General features: G+C 39.9%; 5 protein-coding genes across 6 annotated transcripts; 3 read left to right on the top strand and 2 right to left on the bottom strand.

Annotated features, from left to right (window-relative positions):
- Positions 1-1,035: 1,035 nt before the first annotated feature.
- LOC106920517 (RNA-binding protein 4.1-like) lies at positions 1,036-8,262 on the top strand. 2 transcript variants are annotated; one of them, XR_015766250.1, is made up of 6 exons: positions 1,036-1,125; positions 1,556-1,984; positions 2,984-3,636; positions 5,577-5,646; positions 6,989-7,069; positions 7,626-8,262. XR_015766250.1 is itself a non-coding variant. In XM_014991552.2 (4 exons), exons 2-3 carry the CDS (start codon positions 1,576-1,578, stop codon positions 3,613-3,615), a joined length of 1,041 nt encoding a protein of 346 aa, XP_014847038.2. In that variant the 5' UTR covers positions 1,036-1,125; positions 1,556-1,575; the 3' UTR covers positions 3,616-3,636; positions 4,372-5,042. The 2 variants fall into 2 exon arrangements, 1 of the variants encoding a protein (XP_014847038.2); XM_014991552.2 differs by lacking the exons at positions 5,577-5,646; positions 6,989-7,069; positions 7,626-8,262 and adding an exon at positions 4,372-5,042.
- LOC106920519 (TRAF-interacting protein with FHA domain-containing protein A-like) lies at positions 7,735-12,925 on the bottom strand. The gene is made up of 3 exons (XM_014991560.2): positions 12,845-12,925; positions 9,689-10,056; positions 7,735-9,587 (listed from the first exon to the last, which is right to left on the bottom strand). The coding sequence occupies exon 3, from the start codon at positions 9,562-9,564 to the stop codon at positions 8,992-8,994; it is 573 nt and encodes a 190-aa protein (XP_014847046.2). The 5' UTR covers positions 9,565-9,587; positions 9,689-10,056; positions 12,845-12,925; the 3' UTR covers positions 7,735-8,991.
- LOC106920518 (RNA-binding protein 4.1-like) lies at positions 11,724-17,881 on the top strand. The gene is made up of 4 exons (XM_014991558.2): positions 11,724-11,828; positions 13,311-13,729; positions 13,810-14,446; positions 14,767-17,881. The coding sequence occupies exons 2-3, from the start codon at positions 13,321-13,323 to the stop codon at positions 14,421-14,423; spliced, it is 1,023 nt and encodes a 340-aa protein (XP_014847044.1). The 5' UTR covers positions 11,724-11,828; positions 13,311-13,320; the 3' UTR covers positions 14,424-14,446; positions 14,767-17,881.
- A 1,189-nt stretch (positions 17,882-19,070) lies between these two features.
- On the bottom strand, positions 19,071-20,217 carry LOC106920509 (TRAF-interacting protein with FHA domain-containing protein A-like). The gene is made up of 2 exons (XM_014991545.2): positions 20,076-20,217; positions 19,071-19,928 (listed from the first exon to the last, which is right to left on the bottom strand). The coding sequence occupies exon 2, from the start codon at positions 19,903-19,905 to the stop codon at positions 19,321-19,323; it is 585 nt and encodes a 194-aa protein (XP_014847031.2). The 5' UTR covers positions 19,906-19,928; positions 20,076-20,217; the 3' UTR covers positions 19,071-19,320.
- A 1,547-nt stretch (positions 20,218-21,764) lies between these two features.
- Positions 21,765-26,460, top strand: LOC106920516 (RNA-binding protein 4.1-like). Its single transcript, XM_014991551.2, has 4 exons — positions 21,765-21,868; positions 22,886-23,304; positions 23,403-24,049; positions 24,332-26,460. The coding sequence occupies exons 2-3, from the start codon at positions 22,896-22,898 to the stop codon at positions 24,038-24,040; spliced, it is 1,047 nt and encodes a 348-aa protein (XP_014847037.2). The 5' UTR covers positions 21,765-21,868; positions 22,886-22,895; the 3' UTR covers positions 24,041-24,049; positions 24,332-26,460.
- The last annotated feature ends 775 nt before the right edge of the window (positions 26,461-27,235 follow it).

Genomic DNA, 27,235 nt, shown 5'->3' with positions numbered 1-27,235 from the left:
GGGTCCTACCAACATGACTCAGTTCCACCATGTATATCAGGAAGAATGGGCCAGAACTCCAGCTACTTAAAGTGAGAAGCTTTGTGGAAGGAAACCCAAAACGTTTGACCCAAGTCATTCAATTCAAAGGCAATGCTACTAAATACTAAGGACATGTATGCAAACCTCTGATTTCTGAGACAGTTAATAAATATGTGTACAGTTCTGGTGTGAAGGATCTCAAATGTGTAATTCATTTTAGACTTTATAAGAAAAATTAGTATAATATCTATACACTGCTTTGTACACTATTTATCAAGGCTGATGCTGTTGTAATTTTGATACTTGGATTATTGTCATTTATTAGTTTTACTTTTTTCATTTTCTGATTTTATGTTATCTTATTTCTGTGTGCTATTTAAAATTTCTATGTACCTTATTTTAATGTGTCTTATTCTTTGCCTTTATTTTTGTATACTGCTGCCTTGTACATTGAATCTATAACTGTCATATAAATGTACTTTATAAATAAATCTGACTGAATTTAAAGGTTGGGAAATTCTAGGGGAGCAAATTAGGGCCGATGTCAAAGGTCAGAATTCAGAATTTTTTTCCTCAGAATTCCGACGTTATTAAAAATTTTTTTTTTTGATATTTAAGTCAGAATTTTCAGGAAAAAAAGTCAGAACTCTGAAAAGTCAGGTCAAAATTGTAAAATTATTAGGGACACTGAAAAAGAAAATGCTTACTTTAATCTCAAAATCATAACTTTCTTTTTCTGAGAATTCTGACTTTAATCTTAAAAGTCAATTTCTGAGTTTAGAGTGTGAATTCTTACTAGAATAGTAGCCAAACGTTTATGAAACAGGCATAGAAACTTTTCATTTTCGTTTCAAATAGTTCGTAAGTTATACAGGACAAAGCTAAATATCTTCAGGACTAGTTGAACAGGAAACGTTTTACGTAACCTGCAGCTGGAGTCCAAGACCAACCCTTTCCGTCTCCAGTTTGCTTTAGCCAATCACAATCCGTAGAGCTTGATTGGCATCTGTATCGCTCAATCAGATTCCCAGCTCGAGCATACCGCCATCCTCACTTTGACGTCTGTCTGATTGGAGTTTCTTTCGATATCGCTGTTGCCAAACGGTAAGATAGTTTTTTAAAGTTCTTGGTTGTTTTATTTCAATGTATGGTCATTTACATTTTTACTTATGGGCTACCAAAAACCGAGGTTTTATTGATAGCGACTGTAAATGTTGCGCATTTCAGTAGCTAATGTTAGCTGACATTAGCAAACCGGCTAGTAGCTCTATGGACAGGAAGTTCAAACAAGTAAGCTTTTTTTTGGCTTTCTGTTTAAAGTTGCTCCTATATTTTATAAGGTATTTACAGGCTAACACTTTATTTTGTCTGAGTTATGTCTGAGTTAAATTTGACTAAAACTTTGTTTCCCTTCACCCTAACTTTAAGCTTGTTCCCTTTGATAATGGCATTGTAGTTTCGCCATTAGAATTCAACTATCTGCCCATCAACCCCTGTTTTCATTTCTCTTCTCCCTCCCCTCTTTTCCACTTAGGATCGTACACTGGAGCAACCATGGTGAAGATATTCATCGGTAACCTCTCTCCAGAAACGACGAGAGAGGACATTGAAGAGCTCTTTGTCAAGTACGGCATAGTAACGGAATGCGCGAAGTACAAAAACTACGCGTTCGTCCACATGGACGACCGCAAGTCAGCCACCAAAGCTATCCGTGAGCTCCATCTGCACAAGCTGAACGGGAGACCCATCAATGTGGAGCCCAGCAGAGGGAAGAACCAGGGTCCCGTCAAACTCCACATTGCCAACGTTGAAAAAGGCTTTGATAAGGAGCTGCGGGACCTGTTTGAGGAGTACGGCACAGTCACTGAGTGTTCCATTGTCAAGAACTTTGCATTTGTTCACATGCCTCATTATGATGAGGCCATGGATGCTCTGGAGGGCCTGGATAACTTGGAGTTTCAGGGTGAGTGCGGCCATATTGTGCAGATGCCTCCCAATAAGTTGAAATGTAGTTGAAAAGTGGCTTTATTTCAGAAGTTCAATTCACAAACTGAACCTTGAATGTTTATAAATATTCATTACACACTCACTTTGATATTTTCAAAGGGTAGTATTATGTAAAATCTACTTTTAAGAGCGCTATATCATGTTATAATCTTATGCCCTCAACAGCAACATACCTGGACTATTGCTTTGATCCTTTCATGCATGTTTGAGAAATCTCTCCTGCCAACCCTTCAGCTGTGCAAAACGCCTGTGGGGACTGAGCTTCGCCTTCAAGGACGAAGCTCTTCCTTGGAGCTGCAGATTCCAATTTCCATCTCACAGAGCAGCCCTCCCTCACAGAGACTCCCCCACTCAACTCTTTCAGACTAGCCAGCAGCAATAAGCAAACAACTGGTGGAGCTGCACATCTGCTAAGCTAATTATACAAGCTACTTCTCAGTGAAAGGCTGGTAAACATGTTCTTAAAGGGTTAATGGGGGAGCCATCTTGTGATGATTTCCTGAAGGCGGAGTTTCAGGAAGAGCAGGAGTTTTTAAAGGGACACGGCCCAATTTCAAGGTGCTAAATTACAAAATTCAAAGTCTTTTAAGTCATATTTCATATACAACTGAATGTAGTATAGTTACTTGATTATGGTACTGTGTGCCTGGAAATGCATAATACTACCCCTTTAAGCTTTTAACAGTTGAGTTGTTTTCTTTTCTTCTTTTTTTTGTCCACCAAGACCATGATTCACAGGGACTCCAAAATTCTGTTCCTCAGGACTTCAGAATCTTACATAAGACCAATAAAATGGGATTTTAAAGCAGAAATATTTTTACTATGGCCAGCTTTGCTGCAGTAATCTCCATTCTAATTTATTGAATTGCACCAGTTGTCCATGTTGGATGATCTGAAGGGTCGTCCTAAAGACTTTTAGATCAAACATATACTCTCTTTCTTTTCTGTTTCTTAGGAAAGCGTATTCATGTTCAGGTATCAAAAAGCAGACCCAGAGGGGGTCCTGAGGAGGAGGAGGAGGAATATCCACCCCAACCAGTTAGAGGAGGCTACTATCCTCCATATTACCCAATGCCAAGGCCTGAGCCCCCCTACAGAGGGCGCCTTTCTGCTTATCCCCCTCCACCACCTCCCCCTCCGCCCCTACCGCCACCTCCTCCCATGAGACGAGCAGCGTACCCTGAACATGGTTACGGTGACAGAGCGCCCTACGGGTCAGTGGATTTCTATGAGAAGTACAGGGCCCGTCCTTTTACCGCGGCGGCGAGCTACGACGATAGGCGTGCCATACCACCTCCTCCGCCTCCTTCATCGGCTCTGGTTAGAGAGCGCCTCGGGGTGGCGCCATCAGTCGACCCATATGAGCGCCGCGCCCTCCCGACCCCTTCTCCGTATGCAGCAAGGGACCGGAGCCCGATCAGGAGAATCCCTCCTCCACCTGCCCCAGCAGCTGGGAATGGGTATTCCTACGAGCGCTCTCGACTCTCACCGATGTCCAGGGCTCCAATGTATGCGCCTCCCCGTACCAGGGACCCCTATGCTGGGAGACTGCCTCCCCCACCGCCGCCTCGCTACGCAGGCTATTAGAGGGCCATAGAGTTACGCAAGGTGAGAACTGAGACAGTGTTTCCTGTTTGGCTATTGGATGTTTCAGGAAAAAAATACATAAGACCTATATATTGAGGTAGTGTCCCATCTTGTATCGCTACCATCAACTAGGGCTGGACGATATTTCTGAAAAACTTGTCACCATATAAGTGTTTCATATCAGTTTATTGGTAATTATTGATTCGTATTTTGTTTTAGACATCTGTAGTTCTGCCAAACTGCTGGTGGGACCTCTCCTGTTCTCACTCCACACTGTTTATTTTTAAGCAGTTGTGAGGCACAGTGATGAAACTGTTGCTGCACAAATTACACAACAAGTTGTTGCTAGGTAACCAAAGGGTGAGTTTGTTGATGCCATCAACCTATGAGAGGTTGAGCAGCTAAAGTCTTTCCTCTGCCTACATCCTCCAGAATGCTGTGCGGTTCTAGGTGGGAGTTCAGTGAATATTGCATATATTGCATATTGAATATGCATCAGTATGATGTATTAGCCATCAATATTGATCACATGTCTATTGTGACATATATTATTGATTTATTGTCCAGCCCTACCATCAACTAAAGCTATAAATCCCTGTGACTCTTCAGCCATTAAATACACAACCAAAAACAACATACAACAACAAAGCGTACAAGTTGCTGCTTGAGGCTTGAAATACTAAAACAATACAAAAAAGTTTTGCGCGACTTCTTCTCAGAATGCGCTTTGACATGTGTCGTGTGCTCTCTTTCCAGGTTTTTAGAATATGACAAGATCGTCGTCTGCTGACGCACGTGGCGCTATACACCCAGCACGTCGTTGCGTTCGCCTGAGGCTTACAGGAAGATATTGCGGACGGCCTCGTATTTAAAAACATACAACTCCATCTCTGCGTTTCTTTTTCCTGAGCTGTTCATGAACTTTTGTGTTCCTCAAATTGTTTTCTTCGATATTCTGAAAGTGTTCAGTAGAACAGCTTTTGAGAGTGTATGGAGTGTGTCGCATTAATCTGTAGTTGATGACCGAAAACCATTCTCTGTTCCAATCTTTTTATTAGTCTCTGGGAAAACTTGGTATATTTTCATAACAAGGGATTGCCTTTACATTACAACCTGTGGTGTTTACCAGCAAAACTAGTTTTACTATTAGCTTATTGGTTGATTTAGAAAATGTTCAGTAATTTAAAATCAGTTAAGGAGTGCTTGAATATAATACAGAGTGTGGACGGTTGTTCAAAAATCGTAAAAAGTTGCGACACTTGTTGAAACGACCTCAAAAAAATTCAGTGTGATTTACTTTTTTTCTTTTTACACTTTGTTAAATTTTCTTGCGGAAATATAATCCGTAGGCCCGTTCTGTGTGAACTGTATTTACTTTTCAGGTTGCTTTTTATTTCAAAGGCTTTTAATAAACAAATGGAAACAAAGTCAGTATTTAACTGTGAAATTATTCCTGGTTGTGGTTGGTAGGCAGCTGAAACTAGGCGTGGCAGTGCTTTCACTTTATTCTTTACACTCAGCTTCCCACTTGACATTTTTTTCCCCCAGTGCTCCGCATTTTGTAAGCCTCAGTTAAAACTTAGAAAAAGGTCTGAAATTGTCCGGTTTTGCTGAACTAATTAGTGCAACGTTTGTGGATGGAGAAGTTTCTCAGCCATTTGCTTAGATTCAAAAACGAAAAATCAAGCCTGGTTTATCTCGGTCGAACCTCTTAGCGCACCGGTTGCAGCATCCAACTCTTCCCACTTTACCTGCTAGGCATTGAATCATTTTAGGGGTGGCCTTCTAATCTACCATTATGACTAATTGCTGAATCAACTGAGTTCTCTTTTCCCATTTCATTAAATGCCTCCTTCCCACCAGTCCCCCTCTCCATTACTGTCTTTGAGCCTGAACATCTCGCAACTACATAATCAGATAGCTTGCATCTTTGGTATTCTTGGTGTCTGTGCTCTTTGTAGGTGCTTAAACCATCTGCAGGAGAAGCAAGCCCTGGGTAAGTCCTCCCTGATGCCAAGCAGAAAGACTCAGGTAAATGTCTCAAAACTGTTACCTGTAAAGATTATATACTGCAGGTCAAATGTTTGAAAGCAAAGTCACATAGTGTTTCAAGACACTTGTTTTACTACACTGTCATCCACCAGGTCATGTCTGCATGTATGCGGTTAACAATAGTCGCTGTTGCCAACAGTGACTTCAGTCAAAAAAACATGTATGATCAAAATTGGAATGTCAGAGTTTTTAAAGATTTGTTATTGTCCAGAAAACTCCCATCAGTGTCCTAGATAAGTTCTGAGAAAGAAGATGGATTGTGCTGTCAGGAGTCCAGCTTTGCCTCCAGTGGCTCTTGGTACTTTTTTCATTATTGATGTATGATGAACCAGGTGATAAATGGATTAGGGCCTCTTTGGCAGTAGTTCAAGTCCTTAGCCAAAAAGCCAAGCTGTCTGTGTCTCAACCCTCTGTGGTCATGAGATTTGATCTTGATTCGTTGAATGGCTTCCACTGAAGGATAGCTATCCAGCACTGAAGGATAGCTGGTCTTCAGCTATCTATTTTGAGATAGCTGAAGACCAGCTATCTCAAAAGATAGCTGGTCTTTTGAGATAGCTGGTCTTTCAAAAGAGACCAGATAGCTGGTCTCTTTTGAGTCCTCTCCTCAAACGTTTAGAGTTTGAGGAGAGGACTCTTGTAAAGACAGCTCTGTATTTACAAGATTCAAATGATGTGGTGTTGGTATCTGTATGTAGGAGTTATCATGCTACATACAGAACTCCTAGCATGACCTAGAGAGGGAAGTCAGGGTTTACTTCCTGGACCTTTTAATCTTTTGATCCAGTCTCTGATAAGCAGAAGATGATGGATAAATAGACATTTTTTCTGTAAATATCAGGCATTTATGGCTTTGGCAATCTTTTTAACTCCAACTAACTGTATAATTTAGTTTAGTGTTTTCCTAGAGGAGAATGACACATAACTCCTGTTTTAATGCTTTTGCACTGGCCAAGCATTTGATTTTATAATTTTTTTCAAATATGAAATTCATATATGGCCAAGTACCTTGCTCTGTCGCTGAATTGTTAAAAAGTTATGCCAACTGGAGCCCTCAGGTTGTCCAACGTGAATCTGGAAGGGAGTTGCTCTTTCCTGACTGTTGCACATCCACTGCAGAAGAGGCTTCATTCTAAGAGCTGATCTTTAAGAAAGGCACTGTGAACCGAAACTTGAAGTTGCTTTAATTATTTGGCTTGTGTTTACTTTCAAATGTTTGGCCTGTAATGTAGATACATATACAAAAACAAAAAAACTGCACGATTCTCTTCATAATTTAAATCTGGAAGTTTATTAAACCTTCTGTGCATTTTTCCCACAGATTTGTTTGTTTACTGATTGGAAAAATGGTCCCAAGATAACTGACAGTCAAAGAAAATGTGAGATTGGTCAGTATTCTGAGGTAAGGCATCTTGAGTTGGAATATTTCATCTCCAGTCGTTGCCTAAAGATTCAGCAGTGACAGTGACTTCTTATTTTAGTTTTAAATTTTTTATATATATACACATTTATCTGTAGTAAACTGAGAAGGAACATTTTAGTTCTTGATAGCTGTTACAACCTCTGGGCTGTAAAAGGTTAAAAGTTTAGCAGCATTTATTTTGTTAAAGAAACCAGTGACAACAGTGGTGCAGTGTATGTAGCCTTTGAGTCTAATGCTGTCGATTTCCTCTCTGTGAAGATCACATAGCTCTTCCCACATGGTGGCGCTGTGGAGCTTTGGTAGTGTCTCCTCACATGTTAGGCCATTAAGAGGCAATGTCATAAGTGCTTTATGTTCTATTTGCAAATGTGAGAAGGTGATGATTTATTTGTTTTCTTTTTATAGCAATCATTAGGCTAACTAGACCGAGTGATTTCAGTGTCTGTGTCACTGCCGAAACTTTTAGACATGACTGTACATGATGTCTGCTGTTTAGAAACATAAAATGCCTGACAGAACCGGTTGGATTCAACAGGAGAACGGCTTGTCCTGTGGGAGTTTGGTCCATTTGGAAGGGAATTTCCCCAAGCTTCCAGAAAACCTGCATCACCTATTTGCAAAATGATGAGTTCAGGGAAAGGCTGTGGAAGACAAGTTTTTTAATCTCTTGTGACATCATACTGTAAAGAAAAATCATGTCTCACACTTTGTATCAAAGATTCCTACTGTCTGAATTTTCTTAGCTTTTTGTTGTATGTTAATTACTGAAAATTGTATTTTATTTTGTCCCCGTTTCAAGAAAATAGTTCTACAAATGTTTGAAGTTGGAAATAATACAAATCAACACTTGTAAAGTTTTAACAAGACATTAATACAAACACAACTTGCTCATTTAAAATGTGTTAACCAGTGTAAAAAGTTTAGCCTCATATTCAAATGTTAATTTAAACAGTTTCCTCACCCACTTTGAACTGTAACATTTCATTGAATTTGTTTTGGTTAATGTTTTTGGATGTGGTGCTAATTGGTAATATGATCAAAGGCAGTTTTCCTCCTGAAATTGAAGCTACCGTAATTCTGTGACTAAAAGTGGAACAGTTGCTTTTTTCCCAGTTCCTCTTTTGGTAAAATCTGTTTATCAAGGAAACTATTAAAGTTCATCTCTTTCTGGACGTTGCTTGCATTCTTAGTTTTTGTGCTCAGCAGCTTTTCACAGTGGAACACATTCCAGACATAACTGGCTTGTGCCATTAGTGGAACGGACAGCTCTTGTCAGCTTCATTCTATGCTCAATTTTATTAATGTTTTTATTTTAGCCAAGTAAAGGTATTGTAAGAAAAGTAAATATTCAGAAGCAGAATTTTGTATTGATTGAAAGCTAATGGGGTTTACTTTAAAATGTAAGAGGAAATGTTATAGAATTTTACAATTATTTATTAGATATTCAAAGTTAATTATTCAGAATAAAACTTCCAGTGTATTTTCTTGTATGTTAACTAAAGCTGTAATGTAATACTCCCATCTCTAGTGATACCGTGTTGCTTTCTAAAGGTCATCACTAAAGATTACAGTGAGGCTACAGGCTCACTGTAACCTGAGCCTAAAGATGAGGAATGTGGTTTTATCTCTTAAAAGCTCTAGAAAAACTTGATTTAACAAGCTTAAGAGTTGGTCAAGGTGCTGTATGGAATCCCTGAGTAATATGTGATTTGTACAAGATTTGGAATGAATACAAGTTAGATGTAGGTAATATTTTATGGAAACTGGAAGAGTAATCTGCTACATTTTTAACTTTCTTATATTCATGACATATGGCTCAATACAATACAAGTAGAAAAAGTGAATATCATCCCAGACATACCATGCTGTTTAAAAAGTCCATATCGGTTTGTTGGTAATTTTCAGTTAGAATAACAGATGAGAGTCTCTTCAGTCTCTTCAGGCCAGGCTGTGTTTTGGTCCACCATACCCGTGTCCATGACTGGTGCCCTTCCAGGCACACAGGTGCATGTCTCTCTGGAGGGAGGCACTGTCAGCACCTCCATGTCCACCTCAAAACTGGTCTTTGCTTCTCCAGACTCCCGAACGATGAGCATCTCATACTCTAAGAACCGGATCAGAGCCTTGTCTGGAAGGTCCATTCTCTCCAGGTAGCCCAGCGACGATCCGTTCACTGACAGTTGCCCTCTCTGGCTCAGGTTCTGGATGGAGAAAAGCATGTCCGGGCTCTGGGGTGTACGATAGGCGCTTAGGGCCAGCTGTTTGCGGGACACCTTGGGGTCAGCCAGAGAGTAGGTGCAGGCCTGGGCGTCGCGGCCCAGCCTGAGAGGATCATCGGCAGAGTGTCTGCTCCTGGTCCCCAAAGGAAGCAAGCCGTAAAAACCTTTACAGTGTTGCTGTGGGTGGTAAAACTTGATGTGGAGTAAAGTGAGGAGGTCCTCCTCTGTCTCCATTGTCTGAGACATGTTTGTCATGGATGAAGAGATCTTGAGAAAATCTGTTGAGAGATTTGAAGTCATGAAATACTGTAAAGTGTTTATATATAAACAATGTAGGATGCTTTTCATTGATTGTCAAACCAAGATATTTTTGTCCTACCTGGAAGCTTTTTCTTCAAATAAAGATGTAGACAGACTCCCACTTTTCGCAGAGAAGAAAATATTTGCTGTCTGAGTAGCTACTGGCAATGACTCCAGGCTCTTTGTTCCTGCCACAGTTCTGTAAACATTTCTCTTGTAGTCTCCAGTGTCATCATCTCACACGCCCCATTTGTAGCCATGGTGCTTTCACATACGAGTCTGAAGTTCCTGCTTTTCCTACTGCAAGGCATACTTATAGTAGGAACGTATTCTGTTTGGACACATGGACAACCTTGTAAAACAGGTTGTCCATGTATCACTGTTTCTGGGAATGTAAAAAATGAGTGACTGGGGTGGATTGTTTTCCACGTTAGGCTTTAAAATTACCTGAGAGAAAAAAAAAGTCTGTATCAGAAGACTGTAAAATAAAACATCCACATGTCTAGTAAAGACATTAGAGACTGAGTCTAGTGTCCTAACAAAACCAAAAACACTTTTCTTACGTGTTCTGCTGGAACACATTTTTACAGTAGGACCTTGAAAGCACCATCAGAGCACTGGAAAGTCCTTTTTGTTGCAACTTTAAACAGGGAGGAAGTCATGTCTTGGTTTCACATTTGCTATTCTGGAAGCTACTTCTGTATAGATGAACTGTTACTGATTAACAGACTGCTATACACTGTTTACATCATCAACCACAACTATGAAGTATTTTGTTCAACTGTCAATCTTTGGAAGATAACTAGAAATAGTATAAAAACTAAAAAAAGTTTTTATACTAACACCATAATTAAGTGGTGTTAATTATGATGTGATGATGACTGATATTTTTGTCAACAAATTAATAAAAAAATATTCTAATAAGATCATATCCAATCAGATATCCCATCAGATCCCATTTTTAGCCATTTAAAAAGACTGGATCACCTGAACAGGCATTATTCTTGGAATTCATATTTTTTCAAAACAAACAACAGAAAATTAAATTGACTAAAATGACAACAGATAGTTAAAATGCAAACAAATCTAAATTACCCAGGCTACGACTAAAACTAAAACCGGGCTGTCAACTGGTTGTACAACTTCAGTTTTGTTTTTCAAGCAGTGAAAACATGACACCCTCTCTGCCAGAGACAGTGAAGTAGGATTATACTCAACATAAATTTTGTTGAGAAAGTGTGGCAAGTTTCAACAAAATGGTTCTTGTGAAACCAAATGTTGGAATGATAACATTGTTTCAAGTGTAAATCAGTATCATGTAAAATCATCTTTTTTGAGCATCAAGTTACAATGTTATTCCCTCATCAAAAACATACCTGGCCTACTGCCTCAAATCTTTCATGTATGCTTGAGAAATCCTTTAATCTCCCATGGCAACTATTCATCTGTGCAAAAATGCCTGGGTGGACCCAAAGCTGCCTTCAGACACAGCTCCTTCTTGGAGAAGCAGTTTCCCAGCATCTGCTCTGTGTGAGGGAGGGTTCCCACTCAGCACAACCCTCCCTCACTCAGCTCCTTCAGACTAGCCAGCAGCAATTAGCAAACACCTGGTGGCAATGTCCCATTTTATTGACTTTACTTAATTATGGCTGAATTAGTTTTTATCATTAATAAACCGTTTAAGCTTAAGGTCATGTTTCAAGATTCAAATTGTTATTAATATTACTCTTTAACTAGATCTTTTCAAACCTTTAATTGTGTTATTTTTACTCATTTACTCTTCTGAACCTTAGAGAGCTTCATGGCTTGGAGCTGGTGTGCCTCAAATCTTTGTGGCGCTACCCCAGGTGATGGAAAATGATTACTTTTACAGACCTTTCAGCTAACCTCTCTGTCCAGGTTTGAATACAAATTAAACCTCTTAAGAAGAAATTTGTAAGAAAAAAAATTTGTAAGAAATTTCAATTATTTCTGTTTGTGTCATCTTTCAAGATGGAGGCACTTGTAAAACCTGGAATCTACTGATGTGGTACTTGTTATACATGACATTTCAGAACCACCCTGCTAGCCATCTTTAAAGTGAACTTTAACATCCTGCACTCTAGATGGCGGTATGGTGCTGCATTTCTGACATTTTCCTCTTGACGTAGTTAACAGGAAGTTGTGGGTAGAACGTTCCACAAAAGATATTTCATTCTATTCAGGTCGTCTTTGGATCCGTGAGTAAAGTTTATTTTTTGTGGTTTCTATTATTAATTGCTATAATTACATGCTATTATTACTAGCCGTTTGTCTGGCGTCGAGCAAGCGCACTCAGCGGGCCCGTGAAATGTCCTTTGACATTTCGTCTTAGTGAGGCTGCGGGGTTCAAGGTGCTAGCTAATAGCTCGAGCTTATGAAACTAAAACAGTCTGATAATTCACAAATGCACAGAATGACATTCACAAATGCACAGAATGAGATCCACAAACGAAAAGAACAAGATTCACACTTGTATTTTTGATGCCAACATAAATATGTCTTGATTACAAGCTGCTTCTGGCCTGCGAGCTGCGCTGCATTTGTGTGTGAATTTTAGACTCCCCTGTCGTCTCAATCCACAAATGTCTTTTTTTTTTAATAAATGGTCTATCTGGATGATCAGCAACCAGTAGATAGCTTCCTTGTTTCAGTCAATCATATGAACGGACCCTCAGGTTGGGGTAATCTGTAGCCATGTGTAAGCACAGACGATTTAGACCTCAGCCTGACTTCTGGCAGCAGAGGAGCGGTAAGTGAAATATCTCTTAACATGTTGAGCTATTTATCCCCATGTTATGATTATTAATGTTAAGCGATTTAATTGTGCAACTATGAACACAAGCTAGCGATCTAAGTGATCTAAGTGTGCGACTGTAAACTGTGAGCTATGGTAGTGTTTCTGCATACCAATAGTGTCAGGCTAGTGTTTTTTTTTTAAGTTGAATTTCTTGTGATTAAAGTAGCCGTTTAACAGGTTTGGGGGTTTGTTGCCCCAAATTGAGGTAGCTGCTCAGGCTTATGTGTAATTATTGGCGCGGAAGCTGTTCTCCAGACCAAGATAATTTGGTCTATTATAGCTTTTGTACATTATGAATTGTTATAAAGTTCTGGTCCTTTAAATAATTCTCTTAAGTCACGCTTTTCAGAAACACAAAATGATTTTTTTTAAACTTATACAAAGCTTAATATGCAATCTGATAGATATTTCACTTACCGCTCCTCTGTCGCTGCTAGAAGCCAGGCTGAGGTCTAAAGTGAGCTTCGACATGGTTACAGCTGTTGGAATGGGTTAATGTGATTGACTGAAACAGAGGTCCATTTATATGGTTGGCTGATTGGCTGATATCTGATTGGTTGTTGATCATCCAATCAGATAGACCATTTATATATAAAAAAAAACGTTTGTGGATTGAGAGGAGAGTCTCAAAATTCATACACAAATGCAGGCAACTCACAGGCCAGAAGCAGCTTGTAAATCAAGATATCTTTGTGTTGGCATCAAAAATACACGTGTGGCTCTTGATGTGTGCATTTGTGAATTATGAGACTGTTTTAGCTCCATATTTGTTGTGTTAATGCCGATCATTGTGCATCATTTATATTAATGTCATATTTACAGTTTCCATTACATTTTACTTCCCATTTAGCGATTGTCTTGTTGGTTTTGTTTGATTAAACAGATTCTCAGCAATGGTGAAGATTTTTGTGGGGAACCTTCCCCGTGAAGCTACCGAGGATGAGATCAAGGAGCTCTTTGAGGAGCACGGCACGGTCACCGAGTGCGCCATCATCAAGAACTTCGCCTTTGTCCATATGGATGACCGTAAGGCTGCCACCAAAGCCATCAGGACCCTTCATCTGCACAAACTCCACGGCACACCGATCAACGTCGAGGCCAGTCACGGGAAGAACCAGGGCCCGGTGAAACTACATGTAGCCAATGTAGAAAAAGGAGCTGATGACGAACTCCGTGCTCTGTTTGAAGAGTACGGTACGGTCACAGAGTGTGCTGTTGTCAAGAATTTTGCTTTTGTGCACATGCCCAACTATGATGAGGCCATGGATGCTATCAAAGGGCTTGATAATTCTGAGTTTCAAGGTAAGAGAGTAATATGAGAGAAATGAAGTAATGCTCTTTCAAACTGAAATGGACTAATCTTTTTGGGGTTTTTTTTGTAGACAAACGCATCCACGTTCAGGTTTCTAAGAGTCGACCTAGGTATGAAGAATGTGAAGACTACCCACCTCCTCCCCCTGACAGGGGAGGCTACTGGCCTCCACACTATCCAGGAGAGCGGCCTGAGCCTCCCCCACCCGGCTACCTGAGGGCTCGCCCCATGCCCCCTGGTTACCCAGGTCCTCCTCTGCCACCTCCTCCCCCCAGGAGGGCGGCTTATCCTGAGCGGCCCTATGACAGCGAAAGGGAGCGATACAGTGTAGTAGATTACTACGAGAAATACCGAGCTCGTCCGTATGCCATGTCTCCCTATGAAGAGCATCGTGCTATACCCCCACCTCCTCCGCCTCCGCCCTCTTCTGTCGTTCGAGACCGCCTTATGACCTCACCGCTTAATCCATATGAGCGTCGGCCCCTCCCTCCACCCCCTCCGCCTCCCCCCTCATCGTACTACGCCCGAGATCGCAGCCCAATCCGGAGGGCTCCTAACGCACCGTTGCCCCCTCCGCCCAGTAACGGCTATGCCTACGATCGCTCTCCATACGCAGTTCCACGTGCAAGGGACCCCTATGCGGACCGGCTGCCTCCGCCACCACCTGCACGCTACGCATACTAATGCGACACGTCAGCATTTTGAAGGTGAGATTAGGACAGAGTTAAAAAAAAAAAAAGAATACATTTTCTCGCTCTCCACTTCGTCCCTCTAAAGGCAGAGGCAGCTTTAGATAATCTTGGACAAAACCTGCAATTTTCGTCTCACAAATCACTGTTTGAATAAAATTACTTTATTAGTAAAATATTTAAACTGTGATTCGACGCGCCAGAAAATATTGTTCTGTGTGGAGGCTGACTGACAAAAGGGCCTTCGTACTGGACACTGGGGAACAACAGTAATGGAAAACGTACTGTTAATGTCTGGGAGGCAAATCGTTCATTTGTTTTATTTGCTCTTTTTTCAGGATTGTTGTCCGACTGCGTCGCCGCTTCCTGATTCACGTGACTTTATCCTCTTCCTGTCTGCGGCTGAGCGCGTTTCGTTCCTCTACGACACTCAAAAGGAACTGAATTCTTTACGTCAATGGCTGTTTGTTTGGTTTTAGTGATTAGAATATGTTTTTTCCTTCTTCTGACTGTTTTAGTATTGAATTGTACTGTAAAATACTTACTGGCAAACATCTGAATGGGGCGTCTCTTTTTTTAAAACAACCTTTTCGTTTTATTAAGCGTAAAACTGTGTGTGACCTTAGAAAGCTAAATAACCTCCGCATTCCTTTATAGGCGGTTTTAGTTTACTCCCCAACCTGCACGTGTGATTAATCATGTAAATTCTCTCCATCAAAATTCAAACTTCTGTGGCGTTGCTGTGAAACGTAAATGGATAACATGTAAGTTAGTAACTCAGTAACTGCCCATTTAATAACGCAATTAATACTGTGCGTTTGCAAGATCTGTTAAATTTTCCCTTTTGGTAAACTAATTTTTGATTAGTAAATGTGATCTCGATGCTCACTGCGCAACACCTTTTCACCTCTGTAACCGTTTGTAATTATTTGCTGTTTTTAATAATCTTTTCCTCAATAGAAACAAACGAATCACAACCATGTAAATCGTTACGTTGATTAAAGAACGTCTTGTCGGATCTTGTGAGATCATAGTTTTTACCAGCGTACCACTCGACTTTACCCACTCAGTATCAAAATTTAAATAAAGTCAACTCATAAAGTTCTTCCTAGTGCAAAGATTTCCAAGCCAAAACCTCTGTTGACCTGGGGCCAGGACTAACATCCAAAGGCTGTAGGGGAGCTTCACAGTCAGCAGGTAAGTCAAGGGATTACTGACACAAGAAAGATGTCACCTGTTTATGCTTTTACTGCTTTTGTAGAGCATCAGTTTTAGGAATTGAGGACTTCATGTTGTAGGAATGAAACTGAATAATGAAGTTTTACACTTTAGGAGTTTTTACTATTAATGTACAGCTTCGCAGATGGGTGACAAAAAACGAGATATCGAACAAGTGTTATTCCCCACCCCAAGACATATCTACTCCATACAGCTGATAGAGCATCAGTAGATCGGACATTGAATGATTTGTGTACTATATGATATGAATCAACATCAGTGTTCTTGTTGGGCCTCATACACTATATGTTTAAAAATGTTTAAAAATATATATGTTTAAAAATATAGTGTATGCACAAAAAATTCAAAATTATGAATAAGCACATTCCAAATCAGTTAACTACCTCTTGGAATATCTGGCACCTCTCTTGACATGACCCTATTGTCATATGCAAAACGATGTAAATACGGCCTCCATGTTCTTTGTATGATAAAAGGAAGTCACTGAATGGTAGTTAGGTAGAGACATGGAAAAAAAATACACTCAAGCAATTGTGATTTTTATGTATTAGCACTGTGTATTTAGTCAAAGGCTCCAATTAGATCTAGGAAGTATTAGGAATTTCACACTTCAAGTCATCATATGGATGATTTCCTCTCTTGCAACTGGTCTGACTGGACTCAAGTCTGACTTATGTGGCCAAATAAGTTAGCAGACATTCTCCAAAATGACCTTTGTAGCATGGAACCACTGTGTAGTCAGCGGCTCTAAAGGCAGCACATATCACTTAGCTGTGTTGCGCTTCAGAGAAAAGTTCCAACAGGATTAATCCTAGAAAGCTGAAACAAACTAGTCTTGGTCTCTAAAGACTCTTTGGCACATTGCAGTTTTACATTGTGTTTTACCAAAACTAAATTCATTGTTTTTAAAGATAGTTTGTACACCGCTTTGCACACGTAACTAACCCAACATCTAGTTTCATTGTATCGGTTTACCAGCACAGCCTTTTAAGTTTCACCAAACACTGTAAAACTTGGTCTATGCCAGTCATGAAGTTAGGACTGTCCACATCTCTGTGATTGGTTCATTATGGACACACCTGAAGTTTGTAATGAAAAAGGGTTGAATTCATGACCTTTATGTATACACAACATGAGAACCCTTGTGATAAAACATACAAAGTGGATATTATCAGTCTGCAGTTTGTGGGTCTAGTGAATCAGCTCCTCTATGATTGAATGTGTTTTGTAGTGTTAAGTACAGTTCTGACACCTGAAAGAGCTTCTGCTAATCCTGTTTTTGTATGAACCTCTGCTTTCTGACTTACCAAGTTGAGGATTATTAGAAGATGTCACAGTTAAACACATTCCAGGGAATAGTTTGATATACTCAGTCACAAACTTTAATAACCCAGAGGAAATGGTCCAGTTTGGATGGGAAGAGATAATCATGTAAATGATTTGATTTCTAACAAGCTGGTAGAACTAAAAGGGCCACCGGAAGAAATAGTGGCATCGTCATGGTAGTCATGGTACTGATTGCTGAAGTGTTCAGCAGTAAAAACAATGAAGTTCAGCCTGAAGTACGTTTAGAAGTTGCACTAGAAGGCATTACCAGCAGTGTAGTAATTTTTTTTTTATCACAGCTTTGAGTGCTCCTTACAAAATACTTTTGGAATGATATGGTCCAAAGGCCCTTATGCATGTTCAGATTGAGATTGTCGACATGCCATTGGTAACGTAGCTGTTTTTGGCAGTGTTGTACATCACGTTGTCAGGAAATAGAATATATTTCATAAAATGTGGTTTCTAATAACGTTGGAAATTCGATTTGATGGCAAAATGCCTTGGAACTGATCTTTTACAAATAGCCAAAACATCAGATTTGGTTTTGTCATCCATCTGTAAAATGAAGTTGCTAGTAAAGTCTTTTCAGTAAATAAAAAGATTACTTCTAATTTTCAGGCTAGAATAAAGACAGTTTGGAAATAGGATTCTTTTAGGGGATGTTTACGTTGGGGCTTAATATTTTCTTCCAGTTAGCATGAAGAACTTGAATAAAAATCTGTATTTGCACTTGTAAGAATATAACATTTTTGTTTGCATGTGTTAATGTAATTTTTGGAAGTGGTATTTGCAATACAAAAAAAAGAACTTTCAAAAATGTACAGTGATTTCAGTTTTTGTCTTTTCATAATTCTGATTTACATAATTAAAGTATTTTTACCCACAGAATTGACTTTGCGTACTTATGTCATGTGAAAACCATGGTTGTACTTCTTGGCTTCATACATTTCAAGCTTTGAAATTGAGATATTTTTCTGCTTGGGAAATGATGAGGCAGGCATTACTCATTTTGAAAAATTTATATTTTTTAAAACAAACACTCAAGAATCAGTAGCTATTTTGAACAATTTTAAATTTTAATTTGACAATATTAAAGGTATATTGGGAAAGTCAATTTAACAGTATTTTGGAAAATGTATCTTTTTAAAAGTCATATTTTAAATGATTGACATTTTAATTAAAAATGTACTGCTGTTTTATCTTTAATAGATGGTATTTAAATTTTCTACTAATACTTTTACTCTGATTAGAAAAACTGATTTGTTTATATATTTCACTTAAAACAGGATTTTGATGTAGCTACCAATATAGGACTGTAGGTGGACTCTTAAGTTGTGGTGAAAAAAAGCTTCCATCCTGCAGCATCTCTTCATACAGCACAAGGATGTTTGTTGTCCAACTTAACCAGTGCAAACTATAGTTAACCAGTTCAGTCTGAAAGACATGGCAGTTCAAGCTAGATTCACAGACTGTCTAACTTTACCTTTTGTCTTTGGTAACCCAACAATGAAGCTATTTCCCCATAAAAAAACACACCACATGCTTTCCATTGTTTACCTGGTCAAGAGCCAGAAACTTATAGCGTGAAGGAAATACAAGATAGTTACTAGTTCTTTTGTTCAAAGTCAAGCTGTACAGGCAGCATTGCTCTGAGCTTCTGAGCTTCTGTATGGAACAGCTGATTATTGTCCAACATTCTGCAAGCCTTATAAAGACAGCTTTTTCACACGCTCTTTGGCCATATCACCCTTCTCCTTTCAGTGGGTTCAGGTTTCAGATGGTTTTCCCGGCAGATAGCCTTTTGCCTCCCGTAGAGTCGCTCTTTTAAGCCTCCATGTTATGTAAGTTGGAAGTGAAGCATTTGTGTCTTCATGGTCTGAGGGACTCTCAGACTGACCTAATAGGTCAGAGGGCTTACATTTGACCCCACAGGACCCGTCAGTTGCAGTTTTGCCATGTGACTTATGGATTTCAATGTTAAAACACTCAGAGGAGGGGCTGGTGGTGATAGCTTTTCTGTCAAGTTTCCAAACTGGATCTATAACAGGAACATAATTTACAAATATTGGACAAAAGATGCTGTAAAAAAATAGTTTATTGCTTAAACCTATGATTCAGAAGTAAATGACATTGAAACACCACAATATTCATATTTACAAAAATGAAAGCAGACATTTAAGGGTCCAGCTGTATTTTATCTATTTGCAAAAGTCAAAGTATAAAAGGATTTAATGATTTCACAATAGAATATGAATATCATTACCTAATTCAACTTTACTGTAACAAATGGACAGCAATGCCTTGATGCTTCCGGCTCAGTCTGTTGATCATTTGTAATAGATGAGTGTCTCATCAGTTTCCAGAGGTCCAAGTTCTCTTAACCCAGCCGTGTTTTGGTCCACCATACTTGTGTCCATGACTGGTGACCTTCCAGGCACACAGGTGCATGTCTCTCTGGAGGGAGGCACTGTCAGCACCTCCATGTCCACCTCAAAACTGGTCTTTGCTTCTCCAGATTCCCGAACGATGAGCATCTCATACTCTAAGAACCGGATCAGAGCCTTGTCTGGAAGGTCCATTCTCTCCAGGTAGCCCAGCGACGATCCGTTCACTGACAGTCGCCCTCTCTGGCTCAGGTTCTGGATGGAGAAAAGCATGTCCGGGCTCTGGGGTGTACGATAGGCGCTTAGGGCCAGCTGTTTGCGGGACACCTTGGGGTCAGCCAGAGAGTAGGTGCAGGCCTGGGCGTCGCGGCCCAGCCTGAGAGGATCATCGGCAGAGTGTCTGCTCCTGGTCCCCAAAGGAAGCAAGCCGTAAAAACCTTTACAGTGTTGCTGTGGGTGGTAAAACTTGATGTGGAGAAAAGTGAGGAGGTCCTCCTCTGTCTCCATTGTCTGAGACATGTTTGTCATGGATGAAAAGATCCTGATGAAATCTGTTGAGAGATTAGAAGTAATAAAATGCTAGAGGAGAAAACTTAAAGAAAGCATTCAAAGCCACAGAGATAACTTGAGCTGAGGCGGTTTCCTCAGTAAAGAAATGTGATACAAACAAGACACAATGAAGGAAAGTCCAGTCTTACCTGAAAGCTAAATGTTTCAAAGTGAAAGTTTTTGTTTTTTCTGCCCTCGCACAGAAAAAGTGATCAACTATGAACTGAGCACAAAGTGAGCAACATCGCTACTTCTCCTTATGAAACAGGAAAGGCTCTTCCTTACTGCTCTGCAATCTTTCGTCATTCTCTCCCCTCCCTGAACCCCGTGACCTGCTGCTTTCAAGTGTAAATTTGAAAATTGCAGTATTAGGTATTTTTGCTTGAAATTATGCAGTAGTAAACAGAAACTATTTTTCAACATTTTTAAGCTTGAATATAGCAGACTCGAGAATTTCTATGTGTCAACCAACATGAAAAAATTGGAAGGTTAAATTTGAAAGGCTCACTTGGGTGATTTAATACTCTGTCAACCTACCAGCAGTTTTTATGTCATATTTTGAAAAGACTTTGTGGTTTCCAGCCTGTAGGAGATGTTATATAAATAAATGTTTCTTACTTAAGATATGTATTTTTGGATCTTTTACTGCATCATAAGACAAAGAATAACTGAACTACAGTTATTGTTATTAAATACCCTACTACTTTCTCATTTTTTCACTACCATGTTTTTTTGTGGGCAGAATGTTTGTTTTATTTCAAGCAAACTTTTATTACATGGCCTTATTGTAACATGATCACTCTGGTTTGTCCTGGAAGAGCCTTTAACAATGGGAAAATCTCTGCATAGTTTCACAATTGTTCAGCCTTCAGTGCTTATCGGAGAAGAACCTTGTGAAAGTTAATTGTTATCCATTAACCCAGGTGTGTGTAAACATTCATTTCTTTCTGTTCATCTTCCACATAAATCAAGCTGCAAAACAAACAACTTCACCAATGTTTGAGGGCATCGTTTGTTTGTGGTTATTTTAAAGTCTATTCAGCATCTGGACTGAACTTCAGAAGTTAAACTTCACATGTGACTCCAATTACCTTTTTTTTTTTAAATATTTTGTTGGCTCTAGTGACCTTTATTTGAAGGTAGTGCGAGAGGAAGGAGGGTAACAAGAGAGGGGGAAGACATGTGACAAATGTCACCAGGCCGGGAATCGAACCTACGACCACCACCACGAGGACCAAGGACTCAACACGTGGTTTGTGATTTGCCCCTGCGTCACAGCACCCCTACTCCAGTTACCTTTGATATAATAAAGAGCAGTTCAAGGTCGACTCAGCTATAAAGCTTCAAAGGAAATGCCAAATTTTCAACCTTCCACCTTTGGCTAAAACAATTTGGATGTTAAGGTGATGGCGGGCTCAAACATACTGTGCTTTTTCTTTTTTTTTTTTTTTTTCTAAAAAAACAAAAAAGTCTGTGCTTGTTTGTTGTGGGTTTTACCTAACATTTTGTTCTCATATCTATTATTCTGTAAAGTTTCAATATAACCTTGGAAAGAAACAATGGATTTATTCTGCCTATTTGATAAGCAACAACAGGCTGCTCCAAATTTTTTAACAAAAATTGATCCAGTGATAATCAACAGTGAAATTTTGGCATAAAACATTAGAATTAGCAAAATAAAAATAAAAAAATGCTGTGTCGTTGTCCTTAATTAGAAAATTATACGTTTACTTATACTAGGTTGAAGGTGTGATTTATAACATTTTTAATGCATAATTTCTGTCGCTTTTATGAATAAAGTAGATTTGTTTACCCTCCATAACAGCGCGCGGCGTGCTTCACATCGTTGTGTGGAAGAAGCGGAAGTCGTCAATTTTGACGGAAGTTGTGAGGAGAATACCTCGTGAGATAAGCTTGGCTGTTTGGACCGTTTAGTGCTAAGGTACTGAAAATATATGTTCTTGTATACCTGCATTATGTTTTATTTAGCGTTTTCGAATCAATAGTTTCTCCTTTTGACCGTTTGTTCGTCTTTTGTTGTTGTAAGAATTGTTACATTTAATGACTAACCTAAAGTAAAGCTGTGGAAGGCTCAAGTTATTATTCAAGATTTTATGTTTCCGAAATAAACGCGATAATCATTAAAGCTGACTGGCCTTTAATGAAAACTGCTTATCAATAGAAAAAGCAGTAGAGTTCACGCGGCATCACGCTAGACTCTTCAGATCTTAATACGACGTAATTAGCAGTGAAAACCATGTTCTTGGCAAGTTTAATATAAACGTCTACGCAATGTGTGTATTAATTTGTTTTTTTCTCTCCTCTCCTTGTGTCCCCTGGTGTAAAAAAATATGTACAACACTGTGCAGCAATATAAAAATCCATATAGAACAAAGGCTGTTGCTTAAAAATAAAGATATTTGCCTGATGGTGGCTCGGGCTTCTGGCGCATTTAGCCTGCAGTTCATAAATGCGCGATCAAGTTATTAATCTAGATATTGTAGTTTAAATAGAGGAGTAGCAGCTAACTGTTGAGGAAGTAAAGAAATTAAAGTGTAGATGTCGGTTAGATTTTAACCAGCGCAGAAAATGCGCACGCAGCTCCACCGTTATGCTCCAATTAATCACACATCAGATGACAAACGCCAAATAGACCATATATAGTTACATTGCTTACGCTAATGGTGGTCTAAAAACGAAACCAAAAAAATCTTAACTGAAATAATATGTCGGATCCCTTCCTCACCCTCACGTAGTACAGAGAGCAGTCTGCTGGTTTCGTATCCAGACTGTGATCTCTGGGTTTCAGCCAGCATTTTCCACACCATAGCCTGGCTCTGGAAGTGCTAATGTTCGGATTTGGAAAAAGGTTGATTTACTGTGTTAAGTTGCAGGGAAACTGTTGTATTTTCTGTCCTCAGTTTACATAACTTTCCTATCCTGTTTTGCTTCTAAACAGATTCTCAGCAATGGTGAAGATTTTTGTGGGGAACCTTCCTCAAGAAGCTACCGAGGATGAGATCAAGGAGCTCTTTGAGGAGCACGGCATGGTCACCGAGTGCGCCATCATCAAGAACTTCGCCTTTGTCCATATGGATGACCGTAAGGCTGCCACCAAAGCCATCAGGACCCTTCATCAGCACAAGCTCCACGGCACACCGATCAACGTCGAGGCCAGTCACGGGAAGAACCAGGGCCCTGTGAAACTACATGTAGCCAATGTAGAAAAAGGAGCTGATGACGAACTCCGTGCTCTGTTTGAAGAGTACGGTACGGTCACAGAGTGTGCTGTTGTCAAGAATTTTGCTTTTGTGCACATGCCCAACTATGATGAGGCCATGGATGCTATGAAAGAACTAGATAATTCTGAGTTTCAAGGTAGGAAAAAACATTTAGAGGTGGCCAGAAAGTAAAATGTATTTCAAAAATCAAACTCACCATGTAATCTCTGTCCTTTATCTTTTTTTTTTTTGTAGACAAACACATCCATGTTCAGGTTTCTAAGAGTCGACCTAGGTATGAAGAATGTGAAGACTACCCACCTCCTCCCCCTGACAGGGGAGGCTACTGGCCTCCACACTATCCAGGAGAGCGGCCTGAACCTCCCCCACCCGGCTACCTGAGGGCTCGCCCCATGCCCCCTGGTTACCCAGGTCCTCCTCTGCCACCCCCTCCCCCCAGGCGGTCAGTTTATCTAGAGCGGCCCTATGACAGCGAAAGGGAGCGATACAGTGTAGTAGATTACTACGAGAAATACCGAGCTCGTCAGTATGCCCGATCTCCTTATGAAGAGCAACGTGCTATACCCCCACCTCCTCCGCCTCCGCCCTCATCTGTCGTTCGAGACCGCCCTCTGACCTCACCGATTAATCCATATGAGCGTCGGCCCCTCCCTCCTCCCCCTCCGCCTCCCCCCTCATCGTACTACGCACGAGATCGCAGCCCAATCAGGAGGGCTCCTAACGCACCGTTGCCCCCTCCGCCCAGTAACGGCTATGCTTATGAGCGCTCTCGACTCTCTCCTGTTTCCCGGGCCCCTGCATATGGCGTTCCACGCGCAATGGACCCCTATGCAGGCAGGCTGCCTCCGCCACCTGCACGTTATGCATATTGACAATTGAAGGTGAGCATAGATCAGAGATAAAGTCGTCTTCACATCCCGGTTTAAAATGCATTACGTACCTCTAAAGGTAGAGGCAGACTTCTGTGTCTGAGTGGTTTGGATTCTAGTCAGTGCATTTGCTTGAACATTCCTAATATGACATTCAAAGCTATGACGTAAAATTTCTGACTGTCGGGCAGGTTTTAAGGTTCTGACCTCAGAAGGCAGGAAAAACTGTGATGAAACTGCGCGCTTTGATTCCACATTTGCAGATAGTTCATTTTGTAATTTGTTCTTTTTCAGGAATTTTGTCCGACTGCGTTGCGGCTCGGCGCCTCCTGATGCACGCATCTCTATCTCCATCGCTGCGACTTGGCGCGTCTTGTAGTCCTTTGATGATTACGAGAAGAGCCACACCGGCGTCGTCGACGTCTCTTTTTGTTTAACTTGGGATAATTTTCTTTCTTTTACATTTTTTTGGGAATAATACTACTAGTAGTATTTTAATTGTTTTGACGTCTGAGTAAACGCATCGTATGTTTCAGTTTCTTTATTTTTTTGCATCGTTTAAGTGATTTTGATTTATGTGAGTCTGACAAACCTAAATTATGCCTGCAACATAATAACGTCCAAACTTTGGCCCTCGAACAGAATTGTAGTCTGCACGTTTGTTCCGTCATGTCAGTAAAACACTAAATTCTCAAACAAAATTGTAAACCTTTTGTTTCTGTGTAAAGCAGATTTATGTAGTCAATTTCTAATGGATGAATGGGGCAGGGGGGAGGTTATTTGCTAAGTTTTTGTCTAAAAAGAAAAAAAAAACAACTTTGATCAGGATTGATTTTTAAAAACAACCAAAAGGATAAAACATCGTAGGGGTAAATACGTTTTATAGGCACTGTCTTACTTGTTGGCGTTATAAATAACCTTGTCAACGTCGGTGTGTTAGATAAAGAATGTGCCGTCTTTCTTGTGAGATCCCAAAGTTGACTCTTTCCATCTGCAATATGCCCAACTTACCCCTTCTGTCTATGCCAAAATGCTGCTATTTGAAACGCCCCCAAAAAACCAACAAAGGAACGAAGAGGCAGCGAACATTTAATAGCAGAGGCTAATTTATTTGCATGCGGGTTCAGGATTACACCAAAGGCAGCTGAGCACCTTCATGATGAACAGGTAAGACAACTTACCAATACAGCCTTGTGTTTAGGTTATGTCAGTTTTGCTAGTTATGATCAGTCATACGGGTTGATATCACTCCATGATATCAACCTGGTAATTTGATATAACAAATTACTTCTTTATTTTTTATTTATATTTACTCACTGGCAAAACTAGTTGAGCACAATTTAATAATGAAGGTCATCTTCTATCGGAACTTGAGCATACTTGTGTATACTTGTGTATTTGAGTACAGGTGCTACTATTACAACCGAAATGTAATACACCAGTAATCTGACCATGTGATGGTCAAAACAGTGACTAAATTTAGATGGATCATTTGGCAGGAGTTTGATTGGGGTTCCATTTTGGTTTCTCATAAAACCGGCTGCCAATATTCTGCGTCGTTCCTTACGACATGAGGAGACTTTGGTGCACCCTATTTTTGCCAGCATTCAGTACCTTAAGGTTCTCCTGCTGTACAGTTACATAATTTTTGGCACCTGGCTTTATGTAATTTCACAATGTCATCCGCCATTAAACTCAATTTAAAGTCAAATGGCTCATTTGACTTTAAGTATTTTCTGTCATTATTGTAACTTTCTTCATCATCTCCCTTGACCCATGACTCCATCATTTAAGGCAGGGGTCACCAACTCCAGTCCTCCAGGGCTACCATCCTGTAACTTTAGATGCGCCTCTGCTCAAACACACCTGGATCAAATAAACTGCTCGTTTCCAGCCTATTGCAGAGAGGAATGAATGCTGGTGAGGGAATTCAGACATTTTGGAGCAGAGGTGAATCTAAAAGTTGCAGGATGGTAGCCCTTGAGGACTGGAGTTGGTGACCCCTGATTTAAGGTGTAAAAGAATGCACCTTTGTTTGGAATTTGATCATATGAAATCAGTTTTTATTTACTGCATGGATATTCCAGATCATTTTACAGCTTACTGAATTGTTTATAGAAGCATCCTTTCTAAATCCTTCATTTGGTGCTTAACTGGTTTTGTCAGTCAGTGTAAACAGTCTAGTAAGGAAGTACTGCATTTTTAAGACAGGCAGTAAAATTAATACTTTCTGCAATCTTTAAATCTGGAAGATCCAAAGATGAGTTGCAGTGATTAGGAAATGAGTGTTAAAAAATAACTGAATTGGTACAAAATGTAGATTTTAGGTTAAGCTGTATACTTCTTAGATATTATAAATTTGCATTGTAGTGTTATGTTTTGGTTTTTACATATGTTAATAAAACTTTCTTTTAAAAAAATTATATATATTTTGTGCTTGCTTTTATGCATTTGAGCCATGTTTTTTTTTTCCTTATTTGTACAAATGTATTGCATTGCATTCCTGTTTTGCCTACTGACAGTGATAAAAACCTATGTTGTACAAACTGACTCCAGGACAAAAGCCAAAGATTTTGTGATGACGCTGGCTTGGATGGGGTAAGAGAATGTCAATGTCCACTCAGAAAAGTCCACAGGGAAAAATCATGGGCTGAAACATTGCTTGTTAAAGAGGAAGCGATTACAACAAAAGAACCAAAGAGAAAATGGAAACCCCCCTCCCCCTAAAAAAACTGATTACAGTTTGCAAGTGCACACAGCGGGGACAAAGACCTGTATTTGTTGGAGGCGTGTTCTGTGGTCTGATGAAATTAAAGTGGAACTGTTTGGCCGTGATGACCATCGGTACATTTGGAGGAAGAGGGGGTACGCATGCAAACCTGGGAGCCCCATACCAACTGTACTATATAGGGGTGGAAGCATCATGTTGAGGGTCTGTTTGCTTCAGGAGGAGCTGGTGCACTTTATAAACTAGATTACATCATGAGGAAAGAGATTATGTTGACAAAGACTGTCTAAAGGCGTTAACCAGGAAATGAAAACTGCATAAATGGGTCTTCCAAATGTACAATGTTCGTAAAGTGGTCAATGTTTTGGTGTCCATCACAAAGTCCTGATCTCAGTCTGTAGACCTGGTGTGTGTGTGAGTGAGGTGGCCTACCAAACTGACTCAGTTCTACTAGCTCTGTCAGGAGGAAT

The sequence above is a fragment of the Poecilia mexicana genome, unplaced genomic scaffold (assembly GCF_051168715.1).
Source record: "Poecilia mexicana isolate PSO_F unplaced genomic scaffold, ASM5116871v1 scaffold_18, whole genome shotgun sequence".
In the NCBI taxonomy this organism is placed as follows: Eukaryota; Metazoa; Chordata; class Actinopteri; order Cyprinodontiformes; family Poeciliidae; genus Poecilia; species Poecilia mexicana.
The sequence above is the reverse complement of the archived record's forward strand: the minus strand, read 5'-3'. Positions and strand labels throughout refer to the sequence as shown.

Excerpts from the sequence above, each read along its gene's own strand:
- LOC106920517 (XM_014991552.2), top strand. The coding sequence starts at position 1,576 with ATGGTGAAGATATTCATCGGTAACCTCTCTCCAGAAACGACGAGAGAG. Across the intron at positions 1,985-2,983 it reads GGATAACTTGGAGTTTCAGG|GAAAGCGTATTCATGTTCAG; the intron begins GTGAGTGCGGCC and ends TCTGTTTCTTAG.
- LOC106920519 (XM_014991560.2), bottom strand. The coding sequence starts at position 9,564 with ATGACAAACATGTCTCAGACAATGGAGACAGAGGAGGACCTCCTCACT.
- LOC106920518 (XM_014991558.2), top strand. The coding sequence starts at position 13,321 with ATGGTGAAGATTTTTGTGGGGAACCTTCCCCGTGAAGCTACCGAGGAT. Across the intron at positions 13,730-13,809 it reads TGATAATTCTGAGTTTCAAG|ACAAACGCATCCACGTTCAG; the intron begins GTAAGAGAGTAA and ends TTTTTTTTGTAG.
- LOC106920509 (XM_014991545.2), bottom strand. The coding sequence starts at position 19,905 with ATGACAAACATGTCTCAGACAATGGAGACAGAGGAGGACCTCCTCACT.
- LOC106920516 (XM_014991551.2), top strand. The coding sequence starts at position 22,896 with ATGGTGAAGATTTTTGTGGGGAACCTTCCTCAAGAAGCTACCGAGGAT. Across the intron at positions 23,305-23,402 it reads AGATAATTCTGAGTTTCAAG|ACAAACACATCCATGTTCAG; the intron begins GTAGGAAAAAAC and ends TTTTTTTTGTAG.